Source organism: Bombus huntii, chromosome 8 (assembly GCF_024542735.1).
Source record: "Bombus huntii isolate Logan2020A chromosome 8, iyBomHunt1.1, whole genome shotgun sequence".
NCBI classification, from domain to species: Eukaryota; Metazoa; Arthropoda; class Insecta; order Hymenoptera; family Apidae; genus Bombus; species Bombus huntii.
The window spans coordinates 14,134,094-14,152,965 of record NC_066245.1 but is presented as its reverse complement, the minus strand read 5'-3'; the positions used below and the strand labels follow the sequence as shown (position 1 = coordinate 14,152,965).

The 18,872-nt window shown below is 33.7% G+C and overlaps 2 protein-coding genes and 1 long non-coding RNA gene across 3 annotated transcripts in view; 2 read left to right on the top strand and 1 right to left on the bottom strand.

The window, feature by feature from the left end:
* The first annotated feature begins 176 nt into the window (after nt 1-176).
* Nucleotides 177-4,974, top strand: LOC126868452 (BUD13 homolog). Its single transcript, XM_050623904.1, has 6 exons — nt 177-366; nt 587-919; nt 3,341-3,725; nt 4,064-4,215; nt 4,292-4,476; nt 4,570-4,974. Exons 1-6 carry the CDS (start codon nt 266-268, stop codon nt 4,740-4,742), a joined length of 1,329 nt encoding a protein of 442 aa, XP_050479861.1. The 5' UTR covers nt 177-265; the 3' UTR covers nt 4,743-4,974.
* On the bottom strand, nt 1,034-2,826 carry LOC126868737 (uncharacterized). The gene is made up of 2 exons (XR_007690730.1): nt 1,998-2,826; nt 1,034-1,903 (listed from the first exon to the last, which is right to left on the bottom strand). It is a non-coding gene; the product is annotated as an uncharacterized LOC126868737 (long non-coding RNA).
* Nucleotides 4,975-5,612: 638 nt separating the features above from the next.
* The window catches only part of LOC126868715 (HIRA-interacting protein 3), a 90,280-nt gene continuing 77,020 nt past the window's right edge, over nt 5,613-18,872 (top strand). The window contains exon 1 of the mRNA XM_050624507.1: nt 5,613-6,308. Within this exon, the coding sequence (XP_050480464.1) occupies nt 6,236-6,308 (73 nt within the window). The 5' untranslated portion in view covers nt 5,613-6,235. The remainder of the gene's footprint in view (nt 6,309-18,872) is intronic.

Sequence of the window (18,872 nt, the reverse complement as noted above, 5' to 3'; positions counted from 1 at the left end):
TAAGAAACCTTAAACTCTAATGCTTCAAATCATACATGAATTAAGTTTAAAACTGTAATTGTTTTCAAAATTTGATTATTCGTTGGAAAGAAGTTATGACATATAATTTTTCAAATTATCATTTTTGTGCGACATTTAAATAGCGAATGTAGTGCCCTCGCGTGTATGCGGCACGAAATACTGATGGAGACAGTATGGTATAGCACATACCTAAGCTACAACATAGTTGCGTGTTGCGCGCTGTACTTGGGATATAAAACTCAAAATGGACAAAAAGGTTATAGATCAAAAAGAATATTTAAAAAAATACTTATCTTCAAAAAATGAAAAGAAGAAAAAGAAAAAGATTAAACTGGGATTAAAAACGTAAGATTCCATTTGTAAATATTGTGGCTTTGACAGTTTCAACAGGGAGTTCTTGTGCTTTTTAACCTTTAATGTATAAACAGAATATATTTTATTTATTGTCATGTTCTTCATTTAATATTATATTAATATCGGAGATTGTTTAAATGTGAACAGAAATAATAAACTATCGTAGAAGATTATTCACTCCTTAGCATAAATTTTGATATGTATTTTTCAGAGTAAAAATCATTGATGATGACATAGAGCTGAAGAATTTAAGACCAATGGAAAAGAATGAATTGGATATTTTCACCAATGCAGAAGATGCACCTCAAATTGCTGGTGTTGTAGATGAACGTGGTCCGGTTGACTTTTCTGATAAAAGAAGATGGAAAATAATAGCTAATGACAAAGGTGACGATTTAACTATTCCTAACATTGATAGAGAAAATAAGCAACTCAAAGAAGTTAAGAACATTTCTGACGACGACTTAAGTCCACCAAGGCAAGAAAAGAAATATTTGGATGATGATTTGTCTCCTCCAAGATTATCTAAAAAAAGAAAAAAAAAGTGACAAATTAAGAAGCGAAAAAGAACAATGGTAATGATATAATAAGGGAACCTGACTTGATACAACATCCATGGCCTTGAAAAATTTTTTTCTTGACAAAAATAAAGCGAATGTTTCCACAATTTTAAGGGTGCTTTATTTTATATTCAAGTACTAAACAAAATTTTTTTATTAAAAAAATAATGCATTTTTTAATTAGACATTAGATATATTTGTAACATCAAGCCACCAGGGTACAGGAATTGTAAACTTGTGTACATCTTAACACTTTGACTGCCACGCCGAAATCACATGTTTCGCTCAGTACGCCACTGGAGTATTTTTATTATTCAAAGCATACAATGACAAAATAATAATAAATTGATGATTTAAGACAACATTCTTCTCCAATGGACCATTTATCTTATTGGTGATCATGGGTGACCATCGTGGTGTGTAACAGTTGATAGTGATATATTATAACAAGGCTTTGTTTATTTCAACAAACCATTTGCATTCGTTATTTCGTCGTAACCAAAACGTCCAAAATATATTGTTGAAACGTGTAGAAGATATTAGAAAATAGCATTTGCTCATTCTATATATATAGTAAGGTATCTTCACACTTCTAACTTCAATTATATAATTATAAAGCAGCATTTACGATTATTTTCTAAGGTGTGTTTATAATAATAATAATCATAGAGTACCCCTCAAAGATATGGATGCAAACAGTGCACCGTTAGATGCAAGATTTGTTCTCATCTTTTTTTTATTGATGTTCTAATAAAAATGTTTAATTGTTCAATGGGGCACTTTTTATTTCAAAGTATCTTCTATTTATCGGTTATATTCAAAATGCCCCAACTGTCGATTTTCATTCAATTTTTACAATTGTAAGAAGTTTAAGCGCTCCGGTCACCAATGACCACCGTGGCGTCACAGTTAGTCATATATGATCAACGTGGCAGTCAAAGTGTTAACCTAACGGATCCAATTCTTGCCTGCAACAAAAAACAAAACTGTTCCTTAATTTTCGTGTAATTACATCAACAAATTCAAAATTGAACAAATCGTGGAATTTTAAAAGAAAATTACGGGAAAATTTCGATTTATTTTTGCAAGAAATATCATTTTAATTCAATTGTTTTTCTAAATATTTCTATTTCATTGAGAATTGTTAGTCATCATCTAGCTATAAAATCACGGGTTAAACTTTGTCTTAATTGTTCTTATATATCTTAAATTATTGTTTTCTTTTTTATCACTATCTGGCAGTTTTCAATATGTAGTTTCAATGTGTAGAATCTGAAAATGCAAGTCTTAATTTTAAGAATTCAGCATTTCAAAAATTATGCATGTATAAAGTTAAGCGTTTTTTGGCATATTTGACAACTTGCTTTGTCGTCATATTGCTTCCATCTATCACCGATTGGGCCGCACAAAAATGGACACTCATTCATACACATTTAGTTTTTTATTTTTTGAGCTTTTATTTTATGACTGTGGATACCGTTGCTGGCTGTAATTAACACGTAATATAGATGAACTTTGCCGAAAATTAACATGTGAATATAGCTGGCCGCCTTGCAGTCACTGCAATTTTATAGCTATCCTCAACATAATTCAATACTTACCTACAAATTCTATGTTTTAATTTACTGTTTTATGGGCATATCCCTCTAAAAAGATATTTGTCTTATCCCGCTTAAGTGGCTACTTCCCAGGTGCATTTGTTACAGCCAGCGATTCCACTCATTGGACGAATCGTGAATAAAAGCCAATATGGCGTCAAAGTAAGCTGTCAAATACGATAAAAATGCTCAACTTTATATAGTTATAACTTTTGTGCCGTTGGATTCCTAAAGCTAAGAGTTGCATTTTCGGATTCTACGTATTGAAAACTATCAAGAAGCAATAACAAAAGGCAATAATTTTATTTCCATTAAGTCGCATTCACAAATTTAAAAAAGACATGATTTTGAGAAAGATGCATCCAAAGTTTTCGATAAAATGGTTTCTTACTAAATAACAAAGAGTGAAGAGTGCAAACGTGTATCGAGAATGTTACATAAAATGTTGTCAGATGGGGCGATCGCCGCTCGACGCTCCATGTAGTGTGGCCACAATCATATAAAACTTGTAGTTGTAGCTTATGGCGATGCAGTGAGATCGTTTACAATATGCATGCATGTTTCCAGTTATGAAACTTACGAATGTAACGAATCGGCTGTTATGCAGCATGCATGTCTTTACAACGTTTATTTTTGCGATTAAGATTTCGAGTTATTTTTGTTTAATAAAGTTTATGTATCAAATACCAGTTTAATTTATGTTGTAGTGTCAAGCACATACATTGTTTGGAAATATCACTATATATATGTAGCGGACAGCAGAATTTGCAAGGACGACTGCGAAACACACGCATATAATAGCTGAAATTGGGCAGACGTTACAAGTAAAATGTACAAACATTATAAAAAGAATCCAGACAAGAGACATGATTCAGATATGAGTCCACCTCGTAAAAGGAACAGAGATGATCACACAAGTTCAAACAGATTTAAGGAAGGTGACAGAGATTACTATAAGTCTAAATCAAGCAAATTTCGTGACAAATATGACCACGATTTTAGTCATCGTTCGTACAGAGAGGACTATTATACCAAGGAAAAGAGATACAGGCATAGGAATATCGATAAAGAATGTAGCGAAAAACGCATGAAGAAAACATTAGACGGAAAAAAGGCGGGATTACAAGATGCTAAAGCACTACGAGAAGAAACAGAGGCATATAGAAAACGAGAAGCTGATCATTTTCGCAAGGTATTTCAAGAAATTCCATCTTTCCGTTTTCTAATTTATGCCTTATAAAAAAAAAAAATGGTTAAATTTTACTTCAGTGAACCAGAAATTATTGACTTCTTTTTTGCAATCTTGTAGTTTTCGATGTGTACACTGTACTCATTGGACGAATCATAGATAGAAGCCAATGTGACACCAAATAATTAGCAAAATATCCTAAAAATGCTCAATTTCCTTACTTTAAAACTTGTTTTTCCAGATACTACACGTTGAAAATTACAAAATTATAAAAAAGAAGTTAACTTTTCATCCCCTAGAGTAAGTTTACTCAAAAAAGGTTACAATTTTGTTTTCTTCAGCTTAGTAAAGAAGTTACAGGAGTTGGACAAGCAGCGATTGTGCGTGATAAAACAGGTAAAAAGCGTAACCTAGAGGCAGAGGCAATAGAAGAACGAGAGAGGCAAAAACGACAAGCGGAATTAGATGAAAAATATGCTAAATGGGGAAGAGGGTAAGTAATACAGAATCCAGTTCATAAGATATTGTATTTGTGGCAAAATTTGTAAAACACATATTTGTTATATCAGTTTAAAACAAGTTGAGGATCGTGAAGAAAAGCTAAAAGATGATCTTTATGAAATGAGTAAGCCTCTAGCGAGATATGCAGATGACACTGATTTAGACAAGATGCTTAGGGAACAAGAAAGAGAAGGTGATCCTATGTTAGAATATATTAAACAAAAACAGATAAAAGAAGGGAAGAGAAAACCAGGTATAGCATTATACATTTTCTAAGTTCAATTCTAAAAAAATATTCATATTTGTCATAATAATTTCATTGGTATACAACTATGTATGTTCTCAGATCGACCAAAGTACGAAGGATCATTCATGCCAAATCGTTTTGGTATCAAACCTGGTCATAGGTGGGACGGGGTTGACAGAAGTAATGGATATGAAAAACGATGGTTTGAAGCACAAAATGCAAAGATAGCACGTCAAGAGGAGGCTTATAAATGGAGTACTTCTGATATGTAAAATGCACGCGTTTTTTCATTTTTTGTATATATCATACAAGTTACGTGTTATGAACATGGTTTAATTGTCAAGCGAGAGATCGGAGATATACAGGATGTCGAATTTTAGTAAATATTACAAGTATTTTGACATTTATATATATATAATAATTAGTACATCCTGTATATTCAAAATGTAAAATACAGTTTCTATCATCTATATTCAATAAACATGGTCTCAAATTCGTTAACAATCATTATTATTATTTATCCTTAAATTTTTCTGTATCGAGAGAATCGTGCATGCCGGGAAGGCATTAAAAATATCGAAGCTATTTGTTAGTACTGCTCTCAGTATAAGTCACGCGACTGTGAAACGCAAACAAATGTATGTCTCATCTATGAAATATGAATCATCAACGGTGGTAAATCGCGGAGGATTATCAAAACTACAAAATCGATATTCGTTCCAGAAAGCAGGAAGACCGCGAGAATTGTTGGCGCCTGTCTGCCACCGGTCTTGTCGATTCAGTACATTTAAACGAGGTATCCGCTTATGAAATCGATTGAACCTTGCAAAAGTCCCTCTCCTTGGATGATACACGAGAAATGGGAGTGACGCGTAGTTAACCGACGATAACTAATACAAAACCAATATGTCTTTCATAGAAATGTTACAATGCAAAATCGTAAAACATTGTAGCGTCTTTAAGCATCTAAGCCGTGTGTAGCGGAGGGTCCACCGTAGCGGTGCATATCGTTATTGGTTTCGCGCGCATGCAATCGTGTATGTGTACGCATACGAAGATCACGAAGGAATATATATCGACTCGCGTAGTCGCGACGCAAGGGCAGGGTCGTCGGCGTCGGCACTCGGCACTCAGCAGTGTCAGTACGCCTCGCGACGCCGATGGGACTTGTGTTCGTGATACACACTTAGGTTAGCGTTTAGTGTTCGCCAGCAGTAGCTTTTGTACAGTGTTTTAATCTATATACATACAAATATATATACATACATACACGCGCGGGCACACACATACATATACACATATATATATTTTCTTAACCGATTGTTAAATTCGTGAACGGAAGAGACTGCGTAACCGATCGAATTTACAATACGTCCAGTTTGACCAACCACAAAGATTCATTGTATTTTCGTCTCAACGAATTGCTGCGAATAAGCCGGGTCCACAGCGTGTCGTTCACCTTCTCTCGGCCACGAGAAGAAAAACGAAATTTTTGGAAACTCCAAAAATACACTGTGATCTTTCCTACTAACCAATTTGTCCTTGTCAAGGTGTCGGTAGCTTTTTTCTAACTCCTATGTGTAGTCTCCTGGTGTAATCTCTATTCCTTATTTTACGACTCGATGTTAACCAGAAAAGCTCCTACAATCAGTCGATTGTAATCGCGAATTACATAGCAAGTGTCACGAGTAACGGTTGGCGTTTGCGATTGGAGAATAGAGAAAAGATATAGGGAAAGAAGAGAACAAGGAAGAGCCGAGTGAAAATGGGGTGCAATACGAGCAAGGAAAGTGTCCAGCCGGTAGGGGATGAAGCGAAGGAGGACGGGAAGAACGGCGGTGAGTAATCTACTTTTAATATTTATTTTTATATTTTCTAAAACATGATATCTGACAAATATGTTCAAATTAGTCACAATATGTACTTATGAGAAAATACATAATTACGTGGACATGCTAGTTTTTAATTAAACCGACAATGAAATGTGCTATGCAGCGTATACTATATAGAAATAAAAATACAGTATGTAATTTAATCAAAGATAATTTTAATGTGAGCACCGTAGTTCTGTGCGAAAAACATACGTTTCAATAGATGTTAGTGAAGGTCTAAGAGAATCGTAATAAATGAATCTCGTGGACTTTTTCGGTTTACATTGATGATAATTTATTGTAGAAGCTTTTAAAATCGTTTTCTACTTTTAGGAATTCGATGTTTCTAATTTGTTTCCGAGCTAATGAATACAGGGAGTAATATGATATTTTTGAATTAATTTGATGAAAGCAATACATTTTCGAAGAAATAATGTTCATGTAATATATCACTAAAATGAAATACGTACTAGCAGATATCAAATTACTTACAACTAGTCGCGTTGGAGGTTAAGAACGTTTTGTTTAAACTCATTCAGAAGGACAAGCTTGCCAGTTCGTAAGAATGCATGGAGTCGCATTTGATATCTTTCCCTTCGAAAGACGACTCGAAGAATTATTGCGTTTTCTCGTCTAGGTTCTTGGTTGTCATTCGAAGTTGTTTAATCTTCGACTGATCATGGTTGTGGCGATTTTTGTCGCGAAACACGAGGAATACGGTGAGTAACGAAATCGTAATAAAATCGATCTGTGAACGCTGAGGCATTCGTATTCCGAACGATCCAAAATTCTCCGGAGAACAATTCAAGCATTCGAGCGAAGTTCGCAATTAAGAACTACTTTAATCTCACAGTCAGATGAACCATGTTTTAATGGTATTTTTATTTTTATTATTCGGTCTAAGAATTTGCAATATCAGTAGAACGTAAGTAAGTATTTTATTCATCTCGTTTATTGTGGAACAAGAAATTTTTATAATTCAGAAATGATACCCTCCCTGTACTGAAATGCTTGCTGCCACATCCGCAAATTTTTCTTATGACTTTTGCATACTGAACGTGTTTTGTAATTTTTTATTTGAAGTACCTAACTTGTTTTCAATGTTTGTCGCATTCGAGCAAAGAGAATTCCTCTTTTCACGTAATTTGTTTGTAAGAGAGTTTTAATCGTTGAATCTTTTTGTTTCTTTTTTAATTGTTTCAATGTACATGATACATCAATATTATTGACGTTGATGTAGTGACTCAGAAGAACTTCAAATGTCTCAGGCACCGTTCATTTAACCTTTTAATTGATTAATCAACTCGTGTTTTGTGATAAATAGTTGCATCATAAATATAGCGCTTATAAAAGAATTTTTTTCTTAGAGTACTAAATCACAATCACGTATTGTCGCTATTGAACATTTGCTTATTAATTACAACTCACCAGAGAGTAATTAGATCAAAATGATATTCAATTGTTTGTTCATACGCACATGAAACATATATTAACATATAATCAATTACTAACTGATTGTTAGTTTAGTGTACGTATTGTCTTCGATATACTTTTTCATTAAATAAAAATATACATGCGTATGAAACTGAGAAATTCAATGTATTAGGTCATCGGACAAATATTGCGGTTTTTCTGGGAATTGAGTTTAAAATAGAATTCACGATAGAATTCATAGTCACGATAAATGTTTTATAAAAGGAAAATAGGAGACTTGCTAGAAAGATAAGTAACAATCGTAGAAATATGGAAAGATACATATGACTGGCTAATTATTGATAGATACATAATTGTTTATATTTATTCAATGTACGTAGCGAAAACTTACTTATTAAAAATGCTTTCCACCAAAAAGTTTCAATATTTTAACCTATATCTCTTATCGATGAAATAAAACCTACTCTACTCGATTCTCATAAAGAAGAATTCTTTTCGATCCTTCGTCGTTGATGGAATAAAGATTCTCACGTGATATAACCAGTTGCCCAAGGAGGAAGTTAAAACCTCCAGTTACGTTGTGAGACGAAGGCTAGTATGTATGTGCATTTGTATATGCTTAGATCTCTCGAATTACGAGCGGAGTTCTCGACCTTCTGCTTTTTCTTTACGCTTGGTTCGTGCATCGCATTAAGGCTGACTCGCGATTTCTATGTACATGCTGTCACACCGTTGATACTGATAAAGTCAGAGTTTCGAGGCTTATGAGCTTTACTTCAGAAAGCTCGATGTTGCATGTCACGGAAAAGGAAGAAGCCGACAACAAGCCGAAAAGGGGATATTCCCGGTTGAATGAAATGAAAATTCTCGGCACGGCTTGGACAGTAATATAATGTCACACCATACATTTCGTTTGGGTACTAGAGCACGAAATCTGTTCATACGCTGAAGTACGATATTTATAAGATCAGCGTCATTCACGTTCCTTGCCTTCTTTCTTGAGTAATAGAAAAATATCGTTTCGAAACCGTATCTTGTTTTTATTACGAAGCGATAAAACGCGTAACAAGTGCACAAAGTTATATCGGTAGTGTCATTAAAAATATGTAAAAGGAAACGCTATAACAAATAATTATCAGTAAAACATTAAATGAATTATCGATCGAAATTGGAATTTTACTTTGACATATATGCAGAATTTCATGCCTTCTGACTTTTTATCTGGAGCAAATCGGATAGGGAATTTTTTTTATCACAAGCTCCTATTAAAATTGTTCCATTGTACAAAATATGTCCGATACATATCAATACCCTCTACACTTCCTGTACAATCTTTTCCTATATGTTCCTTTTCTTCATGCATTTAGTACAAAAATATAAATCTACAAATACAGGAAAAACAAATAATAGACAAAACAAAATTATAAAATAAAATTTTTCATCGTACAGAATTTGATTACTCGTAAGTTCAAAACTGGTCTACGAAGGACGAGATATAATATTCACATATGTATATATTTTTAATCAACTGCAAAATTGTCATTTGTAAGATTCTATCAGAGAGAGAAATAAACGTGCAGTTTAGATATTTTTTAACCGATAAACGTGCTTCTCGTTGCATCTTATGGAAACAAGCAAGTATTACAGGTAGACGTATCTACGATCGAATTATATGTTTGTGAAACCCTCTTCCTCTTTGCAAAGGTAAGGCAATATTGGGCATATATATATGAAAATTTTATTCAAGTTGAGTAATTCTCGTTTTCCAACAGACTTTTTGAGATAGATATTATGGTATATGAAAGATTTCCTGTAATACGATACCATCTATTGATTTATACTTGTGTATGATCACTTTTTATCGAGTAATATTAATAAATTCTGCAAAAGAAGAAAGTGTTGTTTTTATAGGATTCGAAGGATAAAAGACGGAGAATTATTTTATAGATATTTCTTTATTAGTAGTGATACAGTATAGAATTTTGTATCGAAGATAAATCTTACTCTTTTTTAGATGCATTTTATAGAATTAAAACTACATCAAATTAAATCGTTAATTAAAGACATTTGAAATAAGATATTTGATATATGTATACACACATCTGAATAAGAGAATATAGTTTGATATAAAAAGTGAATCCACAGTTAAATGATACAGTTGTATGAAGTATCGAATATTAGACGAGACATACTTTTGTGAAATTCTAAAAATTACTCGAGCAGAAAGCCATCTCGGCGTTAGAAAGAGGAATTTACTTTCACTGTAACATAGAAAAATACATGCTGTGCTCAATTTTCTTTTTACGTCAGCAATAATGTGCACATTTTAGTAATATCAAGGCAATCAGTAGAATGCAGAGGATGGATGACCAAGTTGTTTTGTACAGCATGCGTACACTGTATGTATTATGTACTTATCTTTTATTTCTTCGTAGTTTTTCTTTGCAACGAGATCCATGTTTTGTGTCACGAACAGAAACTTCTTATGAATTATTCGACTCACCAGACGTAACTATTCTTCTTCCACTACGCTATTTCTCTTTAGATTATAGATACGTGTCTTGTTTGTGTTTCCGATTTCTGTAATATTACATTTATTCGATACGTGTCACTTTATTGCTTGATTATCCTCGATGGATTAAAACAGGTAATCAATCAAATACTAAATTTTATAATCATTCGATAATAAGATAATTTAATAATTTTCGTCAACATATAGCGACCAAACTATGTTAAGATAGAAGTAATGAATTATTAGTGTCACATTAAACGCATTTCCTCCCAATATAATTTACAAATAATCTAACATTGATAGAATTCATTCACATTTAAATATGAAGCAGACATAGAAACTGAAACACACACACCTTAACGCAACTTGATTATCCTTTAGGAACCTAGTTACATTTCTATTCGGTAGTCTAAGTTCCTATTTATCTAGTAACATACTACGATACTCAAGGTTTCTTAAATAAATAATAAATTCTTTCATGATCCCAAATATTTGGAATTAGAAAAGTGTCCAACCTTATCACATGAGTAAGTTCGGGGTTCGGCGAATCGGAGAATCGCGAAATTGGCAATAAATATTACTCGCTTCGGAAAATCGTGTTACCTTGTTATTCGCGTCGGTCTTGTGAGTAACAAAAGCACGACGAAACAATTTTATTTGTCTCTATAATATCTTCTTCCACCACTGATAGAAAGTGTTTTCGATGGTGAGTATGACTTCAGCGACTCGCGAGTAGTGACATTTTCTTAACAAACATGTTCTAGTGCTATTCCATCAAGATTTTGTCACTATCGGGAGTTAAGGAACGACCAATTCATGTGAACAGTGCTTAGTCTCAACGATATAATTTCTGCCTAAATGAAACAACACCAATGCATTATCCGAGACGTTCTACATTTTTTAGCGCGAAATTGCATGCAAATTTTGTCACCCAATTTTTCGTCCATTTTCTTGATAATCTTTTTTCATTACTTAAACTTGTTCGTGACATTAAACATCGTGCAATTAGGAAATTATAAAATTTTTTTAAAATTATTACGCTAGTTTGGACCGAAGAATTTTCTTTAGGGATTGTCTGTTTATTCGAAAATTGTTATCAGTATTTTGGTCTTGCGATATCCGCTGTCAAGGGGTTAACAAAATTTTTAATCCCTAGACTATAGGCCGTTTAAAAACAAGCCGTTTTGTATAGTTAACCTGACATGTATGACCTGAAGATGATGACAGAATCGCATATACGGATCATATAAACACGCAACACTAGGTATTACAAAAGAAAAGTACATATATATAATATTGTAGAAGTGAAATATAAACTCTATGAAAATTAAAAAATTTCATTTACATTTCAATTTATTTATCTTAACTACATGGGTTGATATTCTCCACCATATTAGGTATTAGGTTATTATAATAGTTCAGTAACAGTATCATTAAGGTTTAAATATAACGATGTGATTAAAATTTCATTTTATACGATATTGCATATGCATCGACTTAAAACAGTACATATTAAATGGTAGGAATGCGGAAAATAGTCTTCAGTTCTTTTGGTGTTTGTTCCGGTTTGTTGGCTCCATTTGCGTAAAATCGTTGTTTTACGCTCCTTTATTTGTAGGAAGATCTTAAGCAGAGAATCGAGGAAATGCAAACAACATCAAGGAACGATTATTTATTTTCTTTGCCGTGATCGGTTACTGTTGAACGCGAGAACCAAACTTCTTAAATAATAAACTGAATAACATACGATACGACAATATGGAACAATGTACTCTTCGCTTAGTTACAACCCTACTTTTCGCAGCACTTAAAGCAGAAAAAATTCCTTAAAGTCAACTGTTCACGGTGTGCACTACCGGGTGCATCTTTCGTTATTCAATAAATTCAAAGGTTATTTCGGCGAATACTGCTGCGTACTTCTTTATTGTGCAATCACATTGGTGCAGTAATCTGTGCAGAATTTATCTAGAAATATATTAGCTTGAAATTCTTTTGACCACATTCACGCTGGTTATGTGGTAACATGTTTTTGATAACGACGAATCGTGTCGTAATATACTTGGGAAAAAGTATTGTTTCTTTTTATTATATAGAATGCATCACAAGACAAGAGAGTAACCTACAAAAGGATTTTTGATATCAAAGGTACATATATACTCGTAGGATACGAAGAGAGACATATGGTGCTAAAATGTTTTTAAAGAATAATCTACTGTTTTACTACAGGGTCAATGTAACTCGTTATATAATTCTTAATTACTCTCTAGATCGTATAGTTATGGCACTTGTAATACACAATCTAAATATTCAGGAGGCTTGTCGATAATGCACAGTTACCAACGTTTTTATGTCTTATCAGAACGACGTTAAAATCGTGGAATTAAATTCGGTGATAAAGACATATACATACGCACATATGTATTTGATACAAATATAGTAGATGTTATACGAAAGATAAAGCTCGTGCGATCAATTATTTTGCGTGTTTGTCGAGAACAGAGTTCCGTTTCGACTTTCTTTCGGCCTGCCAAAGCCGACACGTAGCAGCGAATAATGTATTTATTCTACTGATTGTGAGTAGCGGTGGAGCGGCGCGGCGGTTAAGTGGAAAAGTGCCAAACTGTATCAGCCAGCCGTAGAGTTTATTGCATGGACACTTACAAATTGATTATTCCGCGTACAAAGCGATTTTAGGCGTAAAATGGCAGTGTCCAATTTTCTCTACGTACGTGAAAATCGTTTCTATATGTTTCGAACATGACGGTTTGGACATTTTTTATTTGGAAAACCCGAAAATAAATTCATCCGCTACGTTTCACGCTCTCTCCAGCTAGAACGCAAAAGTTTTTTATTTATATTTAGCCGAAACGAATGAAAGTGATATAAAATATTTATTGTTATTATTTATCGAAGAAATTAATAGGTGTTTTTGTCATTTTCCGTAAGAGTTCATCGATCTGTTCGCGTAATAACTTTGGTTCTTTCTAAGTCTTTCTAAAATTACGTCGTATAAAAATTAACGAGGGTTACAATCGATCGTATAATCACAGTCATGTAAATTATATTCGCATAATAAATTCCTACTAAGCACGTGCGGTCACCGAGCATGCGTTCTTTCGGCTCGATTGAATGAATCAGCGCAGAAAATAGTTTGGAAACGAACACGAACTACGAAATTACATGGTGCTCTGACTGTAGAATGTAGTATCAACTGCAGGAACTTACATGTAAGTTGGAAAAGGCTTTCGGGTTAGACCATATACGTATGTATGTATGTACATATAATTTGTGAAATAAAGGGAACAATTCCATTAAGTTTCTCCAATCTGTGGCGTGGATTTGAAGAGATTCAAGGGTGTACTTCACACTGATCCCTCTAAATCTTTAGTTTTGACATATGCTTGTTTTCGGAGTATCTACATATATGTATAATGTTTACACGGGACAAATAATAGCGTACATTTAAAATGATTAACTTATGAGTGCAGATATACATAAACTTACAAATTAATCGGTAAGATGTCTTGTGGTGTCGAGAAAAATCGCTATTTGTTCTACCGATCTCCTCCGTTACACGATGCATCGGTCCTGTGCTTTTTTGTGACAACTGTCATGTATTCTCTATGTAAGATTATACAAATAAGTTTCGTATTACGGAGTTCTTCGAAATCAATCGATCGTGATACACCCACGAGTTCAATTAACTCAAGGCCGCATTGATTCGAGCGCGACACGCGGAGCATCGATTAACCGGCTCTCCATTCGATCGATGCGCTAGTCTAGTGCTCGCAGCCACGGACATTCAACCTTTTTGAATAATTACTCGAATCGACCTAATGACAAGCAACAGCGTTCGCTTCGATTCTCATTTCGACAATGTGACAGATAAGAACGCAGCTTGTTTTCATACTTACTTAGCTTTGCCATTTTGCTGATATCGTAGTACACTAGTTTTAATACTTCCTTCCAAGAACCTAAACTCATTTATCTTAGGTAGAGATACATATAGTTGAAAACTTATTTTATGGCAAAAGGTTATATATTTGCGAGCGATTCATATGGAACTACATATCTCGCGCAGTTCGCGTGCGAAGCTTGACCTCCTTTACGACATCCCTAAGATACGCCGCTATGTTTATGAATCCGACAATAACGCCGTTTAACTGGATTCATGCGAACGGGCATGGTAACAGCGTCAGCAACCAGAAAAAAGTTGTAACTAACTTTGTTCGGTTATTTCAGGTAAATTTGTAATGCTCGGGGCGTTGTAGTGCATATGATATTAGACATGGTATCGTTGAAGTTGCGTAGTAGCAATGTAATATTCTTTGTATGTATTAATTACATCTTCAGGTAGAAGTAAACTAATAGCGTTAGAGACACGCTTATCTAATAAGATAAAAGGATAGATGAACCTTGCAGGTACAAAGGGGTTAGATGGAGCAATTACTTGCACCAGAAAATACATACGTATGTGTATGTATTTAATTGTCTGTTATCTAATAGTACTATCGAGATAAAGAAAAGTCTTGCTGAAAAATTAAGTTGAAAATATGGAATAAAATTCTGTTTTCGAGAAAACGGAATGAGAAAAATATAGATACTAGAGTATTATATTTTTTATAGTATTTACATATGTATTTGAAAGGAACTTCTTTTCAAGCACGTTAGTTGATACCTCTTGAAGGAGGTCAGAGTTTAAAGTAGACTAAAATGCCTATAATAGCCAATTGTATAAAATCTAGAGGATCGCTATTTTATCTATCTGTATGCTTGTCAAATTAACATCTCGTGTAATAACATTGTTCAGAAATTGCGTTAATTCGTTTAGAGTAAAAGAGCTTTATTCTCGTCATTAATTCTAAACTCGTTGACAATTAGCATGGAATTCGATCGTGAAGCAAGAAACGTTCGTGTGCTCTCGTGTTTTGAAAACATTTTGAGTTTACAGCTCGAAATTAATGGTTTATATGGATAGGCTCGGGCGTTAGAGATTTCCTACAGGATCGTGGTTTTTGATATTTGGCAACTTTAATTTTTTGATAAAAACAGAAAAGTTGAAAAAACAAAGATTAGTTGCGAAGTTGAAATAGGAGAAGTTTGAGTTTCGTTAGAGGGAAATTCGGTTTCTTATTTCAACTCGAGTACGAAGTTGTTTTTTACACGTACAAGCACGTAATCGTGCTACAGATAACCGATTCAAATTTCACAGGATGTTTTAATGAAGACAAAGTATACTAGGATATCAAATAAATTAGTCGTGTATTTCATAACATTCTAATTTATCGTCATTATGAATCAGTTTGTGTAAATTTAAATGAAGTGCTTGGGAAATATCATTTAAGATTAGTGCCTCTCGTTATGATATATTTAGTAGCTGTATTTTAATTTGAACTTTTTGAAACGAGTTGCGCGTTAATTGCAATGTAAATTAACATGACTGGGTGAAATGATTTCGAAATTTTCGCTTAAATCGTGGTTAGATGAAATTTAAAATTTTCTATTAACATGTAGGATAGATAAATATGTGGATAACGAGAGAAATTTATATTTCACGACGAGATTTTTTCTCGTGGTATAATAAATATAAAAAAGGGATGTGAAATACTACGTCAAAATCTTTCTTGACCCTCGAATGTAAAATTTATGTTTATGTTAAAAAGCACTATAAGTCGAATATAGGTATGCATTCCATTGAAAGTGGATTCTAGGAAAGTAGATAAAAAGACAAAGTACCATATTCTTCTAGATAAACTAAAAGATAAACTTTCATATTCTCTTCATGCCAGAAATACACGTTTCAAAAAAAATCTTATATTATATTTTGGAAATCTAAACTGAAAAAGTCATATTCGACGTATATGGTATTGAAATTTGAGTAATTTTGCGAACATAAATAACAGGCGAGTGGTTCTTTAAGCTCATAAAGAGTTCAAAGTCGGTCGTAAAGAAACACGCCTATTGGTGTGAACTTCATCGTTGCAAAACCATTAACATTTCTAACGATACAGTAGTTTCCAGTTGACTTCAAAGAATTTCATAGTTGGCGGTAACTTGTGTCTTTATGACGTCTAACGCTACGTCTAGTGTACTGCGTAATGCTTAAACAGAAGATGTAGAAAACGAGGATTGGTTGGAGAGAAGTAGAAGCGTGTATAAGTGGAGCACGAGCCATGAACCGAATATTAACACAATGAATTGTCGTCAGGTGGTTATAACTATGTATACATGTATATACTAGGATGCACAGGTCGATGAAATTAACAGCGGTGCAACAGCGGCAGTGACAAAAGAGAAACTTTTATTCCTTCTCTTTTTTTGGTTATACCTTACAACACAATTTTCCGGGACATATCTTCGAGTTTAAAAAATTAGAGACTTTCGTGGACTCTATTTTAGGAAGCCTTTTATATCACTGAATATTATGTTTTTGACAGTATTATACTATAGTTAGTATTGCAATTTAATTTGTATTTTTAAATAGTTACAACAAAGCGAAATTATTTTTATCTTTAGATCGCAGTCTTTTTTGGTACAGTCTGTTAGCGCAGATCAAAATGCAGTGAATTGAAATGATGTAAGTTGACGAGAAACTATTACGAGTCTCGTTTATTTTGTGAACAGAATTTCTACATTTAGCTAATATAACGTATATTCAGGGTATATTTACTGAAGTATCCTTTGGCGATATCAGATGGATTTTCGAGGTCTATAACCGCAGGTCGATTGTCTAGTGCTTCTCTCTTAGCTATTTGCTCCGTGTCGTTGATCTATGAAGCGATTCGCTTAATTCCCTATCCGACGATTCGCAGATCAGACAAGCTGATACAAAACACGTAAAACTAAAAAAGAAATAACAATGGTTGTCTTCGTGCGATGAATAGAGTTCCTGCTAAATTTCACCCGAGAGCATATCCCTGCAGAGAGAGAGAGAGAGAGAGAGATATAGAGAGAGAGAGAGAGCGAAAGAGAGAGAGAGAGAGCGAGAGAGAGAGAGAGAGAAATTTACGTATTCACAAATTTAATGTTATTTTGTGGCATCCAATAATGTGACTCTCTTGGGATTGAAATATCTAAGAGCCTGAAGGTTCCTGTTTTTATCGTGAAATTTGATAAACCAGATAGAGGTCTGCCATTAAAAATTTTGAAATTATTTTCGGATAAATTTTACTAAAATGTTCTGTAAATGATTTTCATATTTAAATATATTGATTCAGTTATTTTATTGCCTTCACTCTTTTGCGATATAGAGATATTTATTATGTAATGTAAATTTAATTTCAAGAGTTTAAAAGTTGCGAAAGAAAAATTCATATCCTGAATGAGAAAGACTGCAGGCTGTGAGATAGTGGCTGAGTGTGTCAGAAGTGGAGGAACACTTTGTTTCAAATTCCTCTTATCGTTCTTTCTGGTGGGTTTCATTCTTTAATTACATCGCGTTTAATTCCGTCGGCTCCTTCCTAGAGTCGGTAACGGTCTTTAAAATAGTCAATCTCTTTAAGGCGATAATAATATTTCCCTTTCGAAGAGTCAATCTGACAGACTTGTAATTGTCGCGAATAAAGTCGTTAAATGGTGGAACATTCACAAAATAAATAACGTCGTTTCTCATAGAAGAAAATGAACATCTGTAATAGAACATGTATCATAAACACAACATTTTATCATGAAAATATGTATTCTTTCCTTTTCTATCTGGATTCTTTTATAATTTAATTTTTTGACTCATAAAAGATATCATTTTTAATACCTAATTATATCCTAATTACTAAGAGATCGTTATGGCAATTAGGTGTTGTAGTGGCGCTCACAATGAGAAGATCGTAGTAACATGATTTTCACATGGTAAATTACAAGAAATTTCCAAGATGAGGATTAAGGAATGAGGATTACGTTTCATAGATAATATACGGCGAAAGTTCTGCGAAGGACTAAAATTAACCTCTTCGGTAAGATGCTGGTCCATCGCGTAGTGCCACTTGACGGCCGTGAGCAAGAGCGATTGCATAGCGTTACTGTACACTTTAGTCGATACTCTGCCGATTATAGTCGACGCTTGTACCGAAAAGATTAAAGCGATGATTTTGTATAAGTAAGAAAATCAATAAATTTAAACTAATGGAACAGTAAAATCGTCATAGAGATACAAAGATAGAGTGCGTGAGCGAGAAGAAAAAGCGATGTAGAAATAAAAAGAGAAATAAAAAGTGTCCTTGTCTAATAACGCACGCACATTTGTACAGTAAATATGTAAGTGTAACACCGATCAATCAACGGCGTCAGTGTGCATGTCAGATAAGACATGGACAAAAGAGACCTCTATACAGCGTTCTCTTTCTATTCCCATATCGCATCCACACTTACACTTTGTACGGTAACGTAGAGACTCGCCTACTCTATCTTTATATCTCTATGTAAATTGCAAATATAACAAAACAACTATAAAACTAACGAAATATCGCGATAGATCGCTTCGAAACAATTACCAAACGAAGAACTAACGCGATAAAAAGTGATAGGAACGAAATAATATTACGGTAATTCTAAAACGACCACACAACGGAATAACGTCAAAACAGTTACAA

What these genes read in the sequence shown, in the direction of transcription:
- LOC126868452 (XM_050623904.1), top strand. Translation starts at nt 266, where the DNA reads ATGGACAAAAAGGTTATAGATCAAAAAGAATATTTAAAAAAATACTTA. An exon ending in TCTAAAAAAAGAAAAAAAAA is followed by an intron (nt 920 to 3,340) that starts GTGACAAATTAA and finishes TAATAGCTGAAA; the next exon opens with TTGGGCAGACGTTACAAGTA. An exon ending in TATGCTAAATGGGGAAGAGG is followed by an intron (nt 4,216 to 4,291) that starts GTAAGTAATACA and finishes TTGTTATATCAG; the next exon opens with TTTAAAACAAGTTGAGGATC.